Source organism: Microcaecilia unicolor, chromosome 9 (assembly GCF_901765095.1).
Source record: "Microcaecilia unicolor chromosome 9, aMicUni1.1, whole genome shotgun sequence".
Classification (NCBI taxonomy): domain Eukaryota; kingdom Metazoa; phylum Chordata; class Amphibia; order Gymnophiona; family Siphonopidae; genus Microcaecilia; species Microcaecilia unicolor.
The window spans coordinates 88,458,159-88,471,860 of record NC_044039.1 but is presented as its reverse complement, the minus strand read 5'-3'; the positions used below and the strand labels follow the sequence as shown (position 1 = coordinate 88,471,860).

The 13,702-nt window shown below is 42.0% G+C and overlaps 1 protein-coding gene across 1 annotated transcript in view; it reads right to left on the bottom strand.

The window, feature by feature from the left end:
* RYR3 (ryanodine receptor 3) overlaps positions 1 to 13,702 on the bottom strand; it is a 743,078-nt gene that overhangs the window by 31,809 nt on the left and 697,567 nt on the right. The window contains 4 exon segments of the mRNA XM_030213678.1: positions 3,318 to 3,382; positions 5,739 to 5,895; positions 10,576 to 10,710; positions 11,033 to 11,179. Coding sequence (XP_030069538.1) covers positions 3,318 to 3,382; positions 5,739 to 5,895; positions 10,576 to 10,710; positions 11,033 to 11,179 — 504 coding nt within the window.

Sequence of the window (13,702 nt, the reverse complement as noted above, 5' to 3'; positions counted from 1 at the left end):
CATTGAATTGAGTGATTTCTATTGAGTTATCCTGCTTTACTTTGGAGAAGCTAATGCGTTTATTAATACGTTCGAATTGTTCCCTGTCCTTGGCCACTTTGAGAGCTAGTAGTGCTGATCGAAGAGGTTGGACATTCTCCTGATGCAGCAAATTAGCGAAACAGGGCCTCTATTGAGAAATGGATATAATGCACTCTGCCTGGGATTTAGGATTATTAGATTGAGACCGTACTAAAATGAGTATCCTGGATTTTGGAAAGAATTTTGTGTGAACTTTCTGTATGAAACTTTTGGGAACCTCAGGGGAGCTTATTTATATGCGTCTAGAGTTTATGATTGAAAGGTTCTAGTGGGAGCACACATTTGGATGTATTTTGATTAACAAATTCTTTGTGGAGTTTTTTTCTGACTTGTGATGCATGTGTGCTCCAAATCAATTAAGCTTTATTGTGGATTAGTGAATAGGAATTGAATGATGCTGAGGTCTTTTTTTTTCTCCAGTTTTTATAGTTAGTGTGCTCTTGTGGTCATTAAAGTCACATTATTGTATACCCGTGTTTATGTGAGTTTCTGAATAATTGAAATCGCCCATTATTATAGTGTTGCCAAATTTGCTAGCTTCCCTAATTTCTGTCAATATGCCATCAAATGTCTGTTCATTTTGGCCCAACGAATGGTAGTATAGCCCTATCAGCATTCTCTTTCCATTCACACATGGAGTTTCTATCCATAAGGATTCTGTGTTGCTGTTTCCTGTTGTTTTTATTCTGTTAGACACAATTACTTCTAACATATAGAGCCCTCCCCCTCCAATTTGATCCACTTTATCATTGTGAACTTACCAACATCTGCTCTGTTATGCTGTCAAGCAAAAACTCTCCCTCCCCTCTCCCAGACACAAGGCAGCCTTCTCAAGTCACTGCACTAAAACTTATTTTGTGAGCTGCCAACACGAAACCGGGTACAGCAGATCCAATTACATAAATATATAGGCTGTGCCACTTTTTTTTTTTGTCTGTTGTGGAGAAGTTAGTCGGGGCACTCTAGGCACCCTGCCTGTTTACTGAAAAAAGGGGCTGAAGCAGAAGAAACCAAACTCTAGAAAAACTAGGGAGGCATGGGTGGGAGCAGGGACCTAAAACCCTCAAGTTTAACACCCCAGGTTAGAACACAGCAGTAGACAAAGTACATAAGTACATAAGTATTGCCATACTGGGAAAGACCAAAGGTCCATCAAGCCCAGCATCCTGTTTCCAACAGTGGCCATTCCAGGTCACAAATACCTGGCAAGTTCCTAAAAAAGAACAAAACATTTTATACTGCATATCCCAGAAATAGTGTATTTTCCCCTAGTCCATTTAATAATGGTCTATGGACTTTTCCTTTAGGAAGGCGTCCAAACCTTTTTTAAACTCTGCTAAGCTATCCGCCTTTACCACATTCTCTGGCAACGAATTCCAGAGTTTAACTTGTTTTAATTAGGGTTTGTTAGACCCACGAAGACCCTCTGTGGTGGGTTGGCAAACTAGCCATACACCGGAGAGGTTCCTCACAAGGCTGCCATCTATAGAGTGCCAGCGTGTATCTGACTCGTTTCTAATGTCCACTAACATATGTGTATTCTTACCAAGCATTTTAACCAGAAGTTTATTTAATTCTCTAGACATTCTATAGAAAGGAGTGAGAGGAGAGGCTATAAGGATAATTACCTTTATTATAGCTTACCACAACAATACAGCAGGATCAGGAATACAAGCAGATGGGAGTCCAGTCGGACAGCACTTCGTGTAGCAAGTCAAAAGGTCTTCTGGCACGCCCAAAATCTACCCACCTTATATATCCTCATATCTCCATTCTAAGTAATGGGGCCCATAAGCTACCATGTTAAGTTGTTTATCCCGAGCTAGCTGACCACAATTTTGCTTAATTGGAAAGTTGACACCCCTATTTCTTAATCATTTCCTTGCACCTGGCATGACGCATTCATTTCTCAACTTGTTTTTCTAACTTAGATTAGAGAAAAGTCCACTTTGTAACAGATACAGCTTCCATCTTAATTCTCAAATTCTCAAATCATCCATTTTGTTTCCATATCTATTGACCTAACTTTTCTAGTTCAAGCCATTGTAGCCTCATTCTAGGCTTGATAACTACACTTGGCCTTCCATCAGACCTCAATCTGGGCTAACAACTAGGCCAGCAAGCTCCTAGAGTCAAGTTAGCCATCAGATTTCTGACCTAACCAGAGTTTCTAACAGCTTGAACATTGAGGCTCAGCCCATCATCATTCCAGTGGGGGGTCTCTAGCTGTACCATAATTATACAAACTACACATTGAGTGAAGAAACATTTTCTCTGATTCATTTTCAATTTACTACATTGTAGCTTCATCGCATGCCCCCTAGTCCTAGTATCTTTGGAAAGCGTAAACAGACACTTCACATCTACCCGTTCAACTCCACTCATTATTTTATAGACCTGTATCATATCTCCCCTCAGCCACCTTTTCTCCAAGCTGAAGAGCCTTAGCCGCTTTAGCCTTTCCTCATAGGGAAGTCGTCCCATCCCCTTTATCATTTTTGACCGAGGGGTAAAAGGGGCGATCAAGGATGACAAAGACGTAGTGAAGAGATTGAATAAATTCTTTGCTTCGGTCTTCACCGAGGAAGATTTGGGTGGGATACCGGTGTCGGAAATGGTATTTCAAGTGGACGAGTCAGAGAAACTTACTGAATTCATAGTAAACCTAGAGGACGTAATGGGGCCGTTCAGCAAACTGAAGAGTAGCAAATCTCCTGGACCGGATGGTATACATCCTCTGGCCGATGTAAGGACACCCCAGTAGCCACACAGACTGCTTGAAAAAAATATATATGTATTTGTTTTGCAGAGAAAGAAATTAGTTCTACCAGACCACTCTGGGCTGCACAAGGAAATTGATCTACCACCTGCTGGGGACTGAGAAATACAAAGGGCTGCACAGGGTTCTTAAGTTATGACATCACAATCAGTAGTTCTCATTCTCCAGGAGAACATGTCTGGAGTGGTCTGGTGGGATGATAAAAAAGAACAATATACTTACCTTTGCTGAGTTTGTTTTAACTGTTATTTATACTAGTTTTAATGTACTTTTTGAATACATAAACAATAAAGAGATTAGAACTCAAAATGCTCGACTTTCTGCTCTCCTTTTTACCTGTCTCAGGCATGCATTCATTTCACCTAAAACATATGACATATATATCACCCATTCCTCTGAACATACAAGTTCATTACATGTTTGTTAAATATATAAAAATTATATTTGCAAAATTTACCTCCATATCTTCTCTGACTTGTTCCTGTTGGTCTCTAAGCTCCCCAAAAGCATCAATAATTAGACCTAGTGTTTTAAAGGACAGATGCAATTAGCCACATACCTAGGAAGTTCCCTAGAGTATACAGGTGATATTTTCACCTGTATACTCTAATTGGCATTCATCAAACGTGCCTAGCAGCCTGCATAATTCCTCTTGATATTTCAGCACACAATATCTATGTATTTTGGGCCAGATTCTATATAAGGTGCCTAAAAAATCCGTGTGGTAAACATTTCCACTAAGCCTATTCTATAAGCGGTGCCTACATTTAGGCGTGGTATATGGAATATGCTTAGTTGATATTCCAGCACTTAAAACTACGTGTGTCTATTTACACCAATGAAAATGTGGCATAAATCCCTGCATGTAGATTTATGTGCACTGGGCCATATTCTATAACAACACGTGTAAATTTGGGAATGCCCACGGAACGCCCATAGCCATGCCCCTTTTGAACTGTGTACATTAGAATTTAGGAGTTCATTACAGAATGCACTTAGCGAGTTGTGTCTGTAAATTCTAATTATTGCCAATTAGTGCTCATTAGTGCTTGTTAAGTGCTGTTAAAAATACTGATTGGCTTGTTAAGCCAATTAAGTAACGTGAGTTGTTATAGAATATGCCTGCATTTTGTCGCGGATCTCTAGGCGCGCTATATAGAATCCAGAAGTTTGTGTTTAAATATTGGCTTGCTATTTCACTAAAAACATGTGTATACTTACATATCTAAAATGGTGATGTAATGTAAGCAGGTCTGCTACAAGAGTAATTTTCAGATTGCCTGTACATCTGCACCCGTGGGATTTGAATTCATTTCCAAAGTGAAAGTACATATGTTTTCACTTTGTAAATTGTGTGACTGAATGAATACACACACATGCTTTTTAACATTTGATAAGCATGTGCATAAACCCCACCACAATCCTGCCCTCAGACAGTGGCGTTCCGTGGTTGCCTGACACCTAGGGGGGATCGCCACTGCTCACCTCCCCCCCCGGGTGAAGGGCAACACGGCACACCCCCCCCCCCCCAAGATGCAGTCCCCACCTGCCTTCCAAGTTCCAGTTTCGTCCACCCCAGCGTGGCGCTTCGCATCTGCAGCGCTGGTGTAAAAAGAAGAAAATCGCCTCGTCGTCGGCCCTTCCCTCACTGTGTCCCGCCCTCAAGGAAATAGGAAGTTATGTCAGAGGGCGGGACACAGTGAGGGAAGGGCCGACGACGGTTCCATGCCAAGTGGGGGGTGTGGATGGACGGAGCAGAGCACCCCCCCACCCGTTCACACCCGGGGCGGACCGCCCCCACTACCCCGCCCTTGCTATGCCACTGCCCTCAGGACATGTCCTCAACTGTGGGTAAATTTTACCTGCATAGAGGGTGGGTATTTGTTTTTCAAAAAGTCAATTTCCATCAGTAAAACACTTATTTTAACTGTGGAAATGGCTTTCAAAATTGCCTTCTTTGTGCATATATTTTCGAATCATTAATAAACACATGCAATTTTCTTCCCGATCAACTTGTACCTTGTAGGAGTAAAATTTTGTTAGCAATATTTTCGGATTGTTGGTTTGATCACATATTGATAATGAATGTAACTGTGCTGTAGCCATAACAACACAACTCTTCGGACTACTGAGATGGTGTTGTGATATTCTGTTCCAAGACTGCATTGTACAGAACTGCCTATATGTAGCTGGCATGGTGGTGAACTGAAAGCTGCCCTGTTTGTGATACCAGTGTTTAATAATGAAGGAGTGTAACCTGCATAGAGTAAGGCAGACTGGATGGACTGTGCGGTCCTATCTGGCTGAATATTGACGGTACCTGCATAATTCCTGGCTCCTCTCCAACTCTGCCCCTAGACCACCTCTCTACTGCCCGGTTAGAAGGTGATATTCCGTAGCACTACCCAATTAAATGCCGCTAAATATTGGCAACTAGTATGCTCAGCATGATTTAGGCGATCAGAAGCCTCTCCTTCCTGGTTAAATCCTTTTGAATATTGGGCCCAATGTTACTAATTTACTATGGGGTCCTTTTATTAATCTGCACTAAAAAAATGGGTTTAGTGTGCACTTATACAGGCCTTTTTCACACAATAACCACCGGCTTCTATATAGTGCACCTAGGGGCCCTTTTACTAAGGCGCCTACGTTTGTACAATGCGTGTCAAATTAGAACTACCGCAAGGCTACCACATGCCCCTACGCACGGTAGAAAATATTTTTACTCATACAGTTCCTAAGTAAGCCTTTGAAAATGTACCCTATTGTGTAATGAAAGATGCTTAGCTGAAGGTCATAAAATTTACTCTTTCAACTTCAACCTATCCTATCTGCATTAATCCCTTCTTCCATCAGTTAATAAAATCATATAATGTACCTTGAATGATGGCTAACAGGATGACAATAACAAAGAAGAAGAAGGTGATGTCAAAGACAATGCGATACATTTCGTAAGGATCTCCAGCAGGGTCTTCGATTTCGTCACCTATGCCACCCCCGGCTCGAACACCAACATACATGTGGAAAAGATAACACTGGGTAGAGAAATGAAAGCAGAAATTCTGTAATGACAAATCTTTGTTTTCTTATAAAAATTATCAATAAACAAACCAGTGGTGTAGCCAGACCTATCATTTTGGGTGGGCTCACAGTTAGGATGGGTGGGCCCCCTTTGTCCTGCGTCTCTCTCCCTTTTCTCCAACCCCGGATCCAGTATTATCCCCCTGCCCATGGCCTGGCAGCCCTGCAGGTGTACCTCAGCATTTTCTCTGGCATGGCAGCAACACGCCTTCATTGTCTGCACCGCCGCCACGATCCTGCATCTATCTCCCTATGTCTCAGCAACAGCGGACCAGCGGTACTGATTCATGCTGCCTCCTGCTTCGTTCTAACCCGGAAGCGTCTTCTCTGCCGCGCGCCCGCGTCCTGCCCCAGCAGAAACAGGAAGTTGTAATAATGGGGGCGGGACGCAGCAGAGGAGATGCTTCCGGGTTAGAACGAAGCAGGAGGCAGCATGAATCGCTACCGCTGGTCCATTGCTGCTGAGACAGAGGGAGGTAGATGCAGGATCGTGGCGGCGGTAGGCAGCGTCTGGGAAGCAGATGCAGGATCGGAGCTCAGCCTGCTCCCTCTGCTGCCATTCTGACGAAGGTGCTCCACTGCTGGGTGGGCCTGAACCCAAACTGGGTGGGCCTAGGCCCACCCAGGCCCACCCGTGGCTATGCCCCTGAACAAACTGAAAAATAAAAGAAAGGAAACACAACAGAAGCTGCAGAACTATGAAAAAAGTCCTCTTCCCCAGGCTTAGTGCTGGCCTTCCTTTCTCCCTCCCTTCACACCATACAAGTTCTCTTCTTAACAGTGTTATAAAGCCTCTCAGCTTGTCACTATTGCTCCCTACAATTCTGCAGGTCCCCTCAATCTGCCTCTGACCTCATCTGTAGTCTTTTATGGGCAGGAACAATTTCCAGTAATTTCTGCCCCATCAGTGCTGTTTTTCTAAATGGTGCCAGCCTCAAGATAGCTGTGGACATTTTGAAACATGACACTGGTGGGACAGAAGCAACTGGAGGTTGCTGCCGCTTAAAAACCAGCTGATGTAACATGAGGTGGGGTGGGATGCTTGAACGGCTGGGGTTATAGCCCCGAGCTGGAGGCTTTTTAAAATTCTGATGGCATTTTTTTCCCCATATTTGGAAGCTCTGGGTTTCGCTGTAACTGCTATTGATTTTTCTTTTTTTTAAGAAAATGAAAAATGAACTTTCATTTATTTTTCAAACAAAATAAGAAATGTCAATGAGGTTTCTTTTTCTATTCAAACAATAGCAAAATCATTACTATAGTCCTAAATTTCTCAGCTCTTGGCATCTGGTTCGATGTCTGGTTCCATACATATGTTGTTCATCCTTGTTACAAATATGAACAGAGCTATGCAACAATAAGGTGATATTACATTATGAGAGGGGTAACCAGCATGTGGAGTACAGTTGCCTAATTTTGCACTTAATTGTAAAAAAAGATTGAAAACATTTTTTTTTTGTTTTGCTTCTTTGGTTAGATATATAATACATTCATGGATGCCAAATGACATTCTTATGGGAATACGAATAAATCTCTTCTTGTTCTTTTGGTATCCAAGTTTAGTTCTGATTACTCAGTCAAATTAATCATGCATAGGAGTAAGAGACAATCTATTTTGCCACCAAATGTAATCTTTTTCACATTTTTAACCACCATTTTTGACATAGTATTTGAAGCTTTGTGAAAGTAGATATTTTTTTTTGTTACATTTGTACCCCGCGCTTTCCCACTCATGGCAGGCTCAATGCGGCAGGCAATGGAGGGTTAAGTGACTTGCCCAGAGTCACAAGGAGCTGCCTGTGCCAGGAATCGAACTCAGTTCCTCAGTTCCCCAGGACCAAAGTCCACCACCCGTCCACCCTAACCACTAAGCCACTCCTCCAATATTTCTCAGGTCATGGAACTGAAACTGCTCTAAATTATGGTTCTTGATTGTTCGTGCTCTGCAAATATATGTTCCTTCTTTATCTATGTGCACCTTTTGATGCTACTGCATATTCTCTTCGATCACTAGTTCTGCCCTCTTTTGTATTCTATTATAACAGCCTACTCTGTGGATTTTTGTTTTACTAAGGCTTCTGTTCTATGGATTCTCCAAGGTTCAACTCTTGGGGCCCTGTTTACTAAGGTGTACTAGCGTTTTAAGCGTGTGCTAAAAATTAGCGCAAGCTAATCATGTAAATGCCCTCGGAACCTTGGTATCCCCTATACTCTTCACCAACTTTTCAAACCCTCTCCAAAAAGAAACCTCACTTTATAGGAAAGCTTTTCTGAGCCATAGAAACCTCCTTGAAGCTACTAACAATGCTATACCTTTGGCAGAAGTCTGAATTAAGTCATATAGCATGTCCACCAGAAAAGCAGAACCCATATCTAGCCAGTCCACGACTGAAACTCTTATCAGTAGAATCCTTCACTGAGGTCTCAAGACAATTGTTCAAACCACATAAAGCAAGCCTAGCTATGTAACTACCACAAACAGCAGCTTGTAGAGCCAGGGCTGAAACTTCAAAAGGTTGTTTCAAAATTGCCTCTGTGAGGATCATTCAGAGCAGTGATACCCTCCACTGGAAATGTTGTCTTCTTTGTAATAGTTGAGAGCACAGCATCTGCCTTAGGGAAGTACTATGCATCTTTTTCTTCAGCCAAAATTGATTAGGATTTAGACATTGATGAACCAACCTTAAAACCTGCCTAGATCATCTCCTTAAAGACACCGTGCAGAAGGAAAGCTCTTGAAGAATTTCTAATTCTGTCCAAGAAAGGAACCCGACCTTTAGAAGACTCTATGGTAATTTGACATTTTTTTAAATTGTCAGGACCTGAATAATTAGAACTGGCAAGTCTTCCTGGTGACAAATCCTAATAACAAAGGAATCCTCACCAAGAGGCCTCTATCCTTCATCTATGAAACTCTCAGCCAGTCCTCCATGCATGTCCAGATGATCCTCCAATAAAACATGAGAGCCTCCTGACAAATCAGAGCCCCCTTCCTCAAGTTACTCTTCAACTACAGCTCTCAGTTTCTTAGAACTGTAACTTGAACCTCAGAATTCACATTTGGCCAGGAAATACCACAGTCAGCTGGCTGCATGGCACCCTTCTTTAAACAAAAAGCATGGTGTAACATAAAAACAAATTTGGGAAAAAATATCTCAGCAGGTGACTGCAGTCATCTGTCCTCTGAACCTCCTCACCACACTTCAGAAGTCAGCAGCAGGAGGACCAGTAGGCCCTCCTCTGATCCTGCCCTCTCTGAGACAGTAATAGGCAAGATGATGGATTTCCCGCCAATACTGGGTCTCTTGCTGAGACAAATCAAGATCAAGATATGAAGTATCACATTATACCTTATCCTATGAGTTTAGCTTGTTGGGCAGACTGGATGGAGAGTACAGGTATTTATCTGCTGTCATCTACTATGTTTGAGAGAAATCACCTTTTTGTCCCTGCCACACAAACTTCTCAGTGCTCTGGCAGCCCTGTGAGAACCACAGCTCACACAGCCACCCATGCTCTGCAGACACAGACTCCAACAACTGGCTCAAGTACAACCACTTACTGCTGGTCCCACGTGCCTGAGCTATTTAGACTTAGGTGAAAGATTCCTCCTCTCCTGTTCAACTCGCTCTCCTTTTTATGTCCCCAGGCTCCCTCTAATACAGCTTGTGAAAATAAAGAAACACCAAGAGCTGTTACAACTCAAGAGCGTTCTCCCAAAATTAGGGAGAAGCATCAAGGCAAAACAACTCACCCCTCCCAAAGGAACAGATGTGTGGAGGGAGGACAGAATAAGGGACCAGGGAACACCCAGGTGTAACATCCCAAGGCACAGATAACGCATTAGAACCTTAGAGCAAGGTGACCTGGAGGCGTATTTTCAAAGTACTTAGACTTACAAAGTTGCATAGTAACCTATGGAACTTTATAAGTCTAAGTGCTTTCAAAATGAGCTCCTTAGTCTATTTATTTATTTTATTATAATTATTTTTTGTCTACTTCTCCTCACAGAAAAATAACCCCCAAGTTAACCTCAGCCTACTTGACTGATGAGATAGTACAGAATATCTCACTACCACCTGCTGGAAACTGAGACATACTGACTGTTTATAGGCTGCACAGAATACTATATAGAGTGATATCATGATTCACTAGTTCTCAGTCTCCACCTGCTGGCAGGAAAGCATAAACCCAAGTGTCTGGACTGGTCTGGAGGAACAATAAGGAATGCCTTCTGAAATTCCAGATATACTACATTGACCAACTTGCGTATACTGTCATGTTTGTTTTCATCTTCAAAAAACTCTAATAGATTTTTCACTAATAATTTTCTACTATCCGACATTCAACTGTCAGCTCCGTTGTGCTTCTTCTTTTCCACTTCTCCTCAATATTTGTTTTATTTTGTTTTGTGTCCCAAAGCGTGCCCTATATTTACTCCTGAGAATACCAGTAAACATTCTAAAAATGCATTATCTAGAGGTGCTTGGTGCCTTGCTTGTTGAATAGCCTGCTGTAAATTTGTAGTTTTAAGAATTTCAAATTACAGTCTTTAGGGGATAGCATTCAATATGTCTTAATTGTGCCTCTTAATGGTTCTCAAATCAATATGTCTGAGGAGTAGCATTACTTACAGTCATCATGTCATCGCATTTCATGTCTGGATCTTGATCATCTTCACTCTTGTTGTAAAACTTGCGGAAGAAGTTGAAGGCTACCACAGTATATAGGTATACAACTACAGCCAAAAGACCAACAGTCAGCGCCAACTGCAAAGGAACAAGGAGAAGCCACTCAACTAAAAGAACTGGACACTGCTTTAGCTGTGTAAAGTTCTGGCCCTGAACAATACTTGAGCTTTGCAGAGGATAGGGTCTGAATCTTATCCACATGCACTGCTGTAATGGAGGTTACAAGGTATGACAGGTTTATGCTGTGTTGAACCATTCTCCAGGTCTCTGTAGAAATATATATGCAATATACACAGCATATCTATCAAGGCTGTTGCAGTTGACTGAGAATATCAACTGCAAAGTATGTTCCTGTCCCATTTTCTGCCTATAGTAATCTTTTCAAGAATACTGCTCTCACCTGTTTGCCATTGTGAGTCACAGAAGACAATATGGTCCGCAGGGTCTTGAATCCCATAGCAATATCGAGCAAGTGAGCAGCAAAGAAGAAGTTGTTATAATGACCAAGGATGGACATGGTGGTGTACCAAGCCAGATACAAGAAGGACTGCAGAAAAGAGTAAGGTTGGAGCATCCAGTCACTTTACATAGAACATAATTAGGCAAGTATTTATTAATGCAACAAACAGGGATGTGAAGCCCCAAAATTTTTATTTTGTTTAGTTTCTCGTGTTCCTGAGAATTTTCATTTTGTACAAGGTTTAAATTTTTTTGTTTGTTTGGGAAGCAATTTCATTAGTACTGCACACTCTTCTTAAAAAGTGCCCACTCTTCCAAAATATTGTACAGCATTAGTGAATAGTGTGCATTCTGGGGAAATAGCACACTCTATTTATGAAAGTGTGCACTATTAGGAAATCTCGTGCATCTATTCAGAAGAGAGTACATTCTTTTCCAACAGTGTATATAAATATATATATAAATATGCAAATAATGAGGTCCTTTTATTAAGCTGTGGTAAGCACTAACGAATGCTTACCGAGGGTCATGCTGAGCCCGCTGTAGTTTTGCCATCTGCGTGCACTTCCCATGTTTTTTAGCACTGGGGCGTGTTTGGGAACAGAGAGTAGGCATGTCCAGTGCTAACTGGTTAGTGCAGCTGCATTGCCACGCACTGCTTAGTGTGTGGTTAGCGCAGAAGCCCTTACCGCCTAGAAAACAAGAGTCGTAAGGGCTTCCTCGCTGATTGCCACGTGCTAACTTGGAAATTAACGTGCAATCATTAATGGGGGAAATAGGAAAAGAGGCCATTTTACAGCCACGCTACAAGTGGTCTCAACGCGTAGGAAACCCATGTGCTATTCATAGTGCAGGCCACTCAGCCTAGTGAAAAGTCACCAATGTATGCATATGCGCATTAATAGGGAAGAATGCACACACTTCTGAAAAAGCACACTATTTCTCATTAATGCATACTCTTCGCAAACACTGCACACTACAACATAGAAAAAAATCTGTAATTTGTTTTTTCTTGTCCTTTTGAAAACAAAAAAACCCCAAAAACCAACATGGAAAATGTTGTTTCAAATGAATGCACATCTCTAAATTAATTGAAATATGTTTCACAGATAAAACTTGCCACTCTGCCTAAAAAAAGTGAGAGAAGTCTTCGGATGTGGTTACATCACGAACGTTTTCTCACTGCACCATCTAATGTCACTAAACAAATCATGTGGGATTTCACCACAAATTCATCAAACAAAAATGATTCCCATAAACAGTATCCTTTATGTAAGGTACATTCTTACTAATGCCCAGAGACAGGAACAGCTACATATTTCATTCTTAATTTCTCCAGAAAAGGCTATAGAGGATTCAGCTTGTTACTTCTAAATGAATCTACCTTGTAAAAGTCTTTACTTCCTTGTACATTTCTCACATTATGCTGTCTAAAAAAAACACAGTTCAAAATGCATTAAAGTAGGAGTTTTTCATTGATTTACACAACATACTCTATATTTTCAGTATGAAAGAACAATTAATTACAAATAAGAAACCAAAAGGTCTTGGCTACATACAGTGGGGGAAATAAGTATTTGATCCCTTGCTGATTTTGTAAGTTTGCCCACTGACAAAGACATGAGCAGCCCATAATTGAAGGGTAGGTTATTGGTAACAGTGAGAGATAGCACATCACAAATTAAATCCGGAAAATCACATTGTGGAAAGTATATGAATTTATTTGCATTCTGCAGAGGGAAATAAGTATTTGATCCCCCACCAACCAGTAAGAGATCTGGCCCCTACAGACCAGGTAGATGCTCCAAATCAACTCGTTACCTGCATGACAGACAGCTGTCGGCAATGGTCACCTGTATGAAAGACACCTGTCCACAGACTCAGTGAATCAGTCAGACTCTAACCTCTACAAAATGGCCAAGAGCAAGGAGCTGTCTAAGGATGTCAGGGACAAGATCATACACCTGCACAAGGCTGGAATGGGCTACAAAACCATCAGTAAGACGCTGGGCGAGAAGGAGACAACTGTTGGTGCCATAGTAAGAAAATGGAAGAAGTACAAAATGACTGTCAATCGACAAAGATCTGGGGCTCCACGCAAAATCTCACCTCGTGGGGTATCCTTGATCACGAGGAAGGTTAGAAATCAGCCTACAACTACAAGGGGGGAACTTGTCAATGATCTCAAGGCAGCTGGGACCACTGTCACCACGAAAACCATTGGTAACACATTACGACATAACGGATTGCAATCCTGCAGTGCCCGCAAGGTCCCCCTGCTCCGGAAGGCACATGTGACGGCCCGTCTGAAGTTTGCCAGTGAACACCTGGATGATGCCGAGAGTGATTGGGAGAAGGTGCTGTGGTCAGATGAGACAAAAATTGAGCTCTTTGGCATGAACTCAACTCGCCGTGTTTGGAGGAAGAGAAATGCTGCCTATGACCCAAAGAACACCGTCCCCACTGTCAAGCATGGAGGTGGAAATGTTATGTTTTGGGGGTGTTTCTCTGCTAAGGGCACAGGACTACTTCACCGCATCAATGGGAGAATGGATGGGGCCATGTACCGTACAATTCTGAGTGACAACCTCCTTCCCTCCGCCAGGGCCTT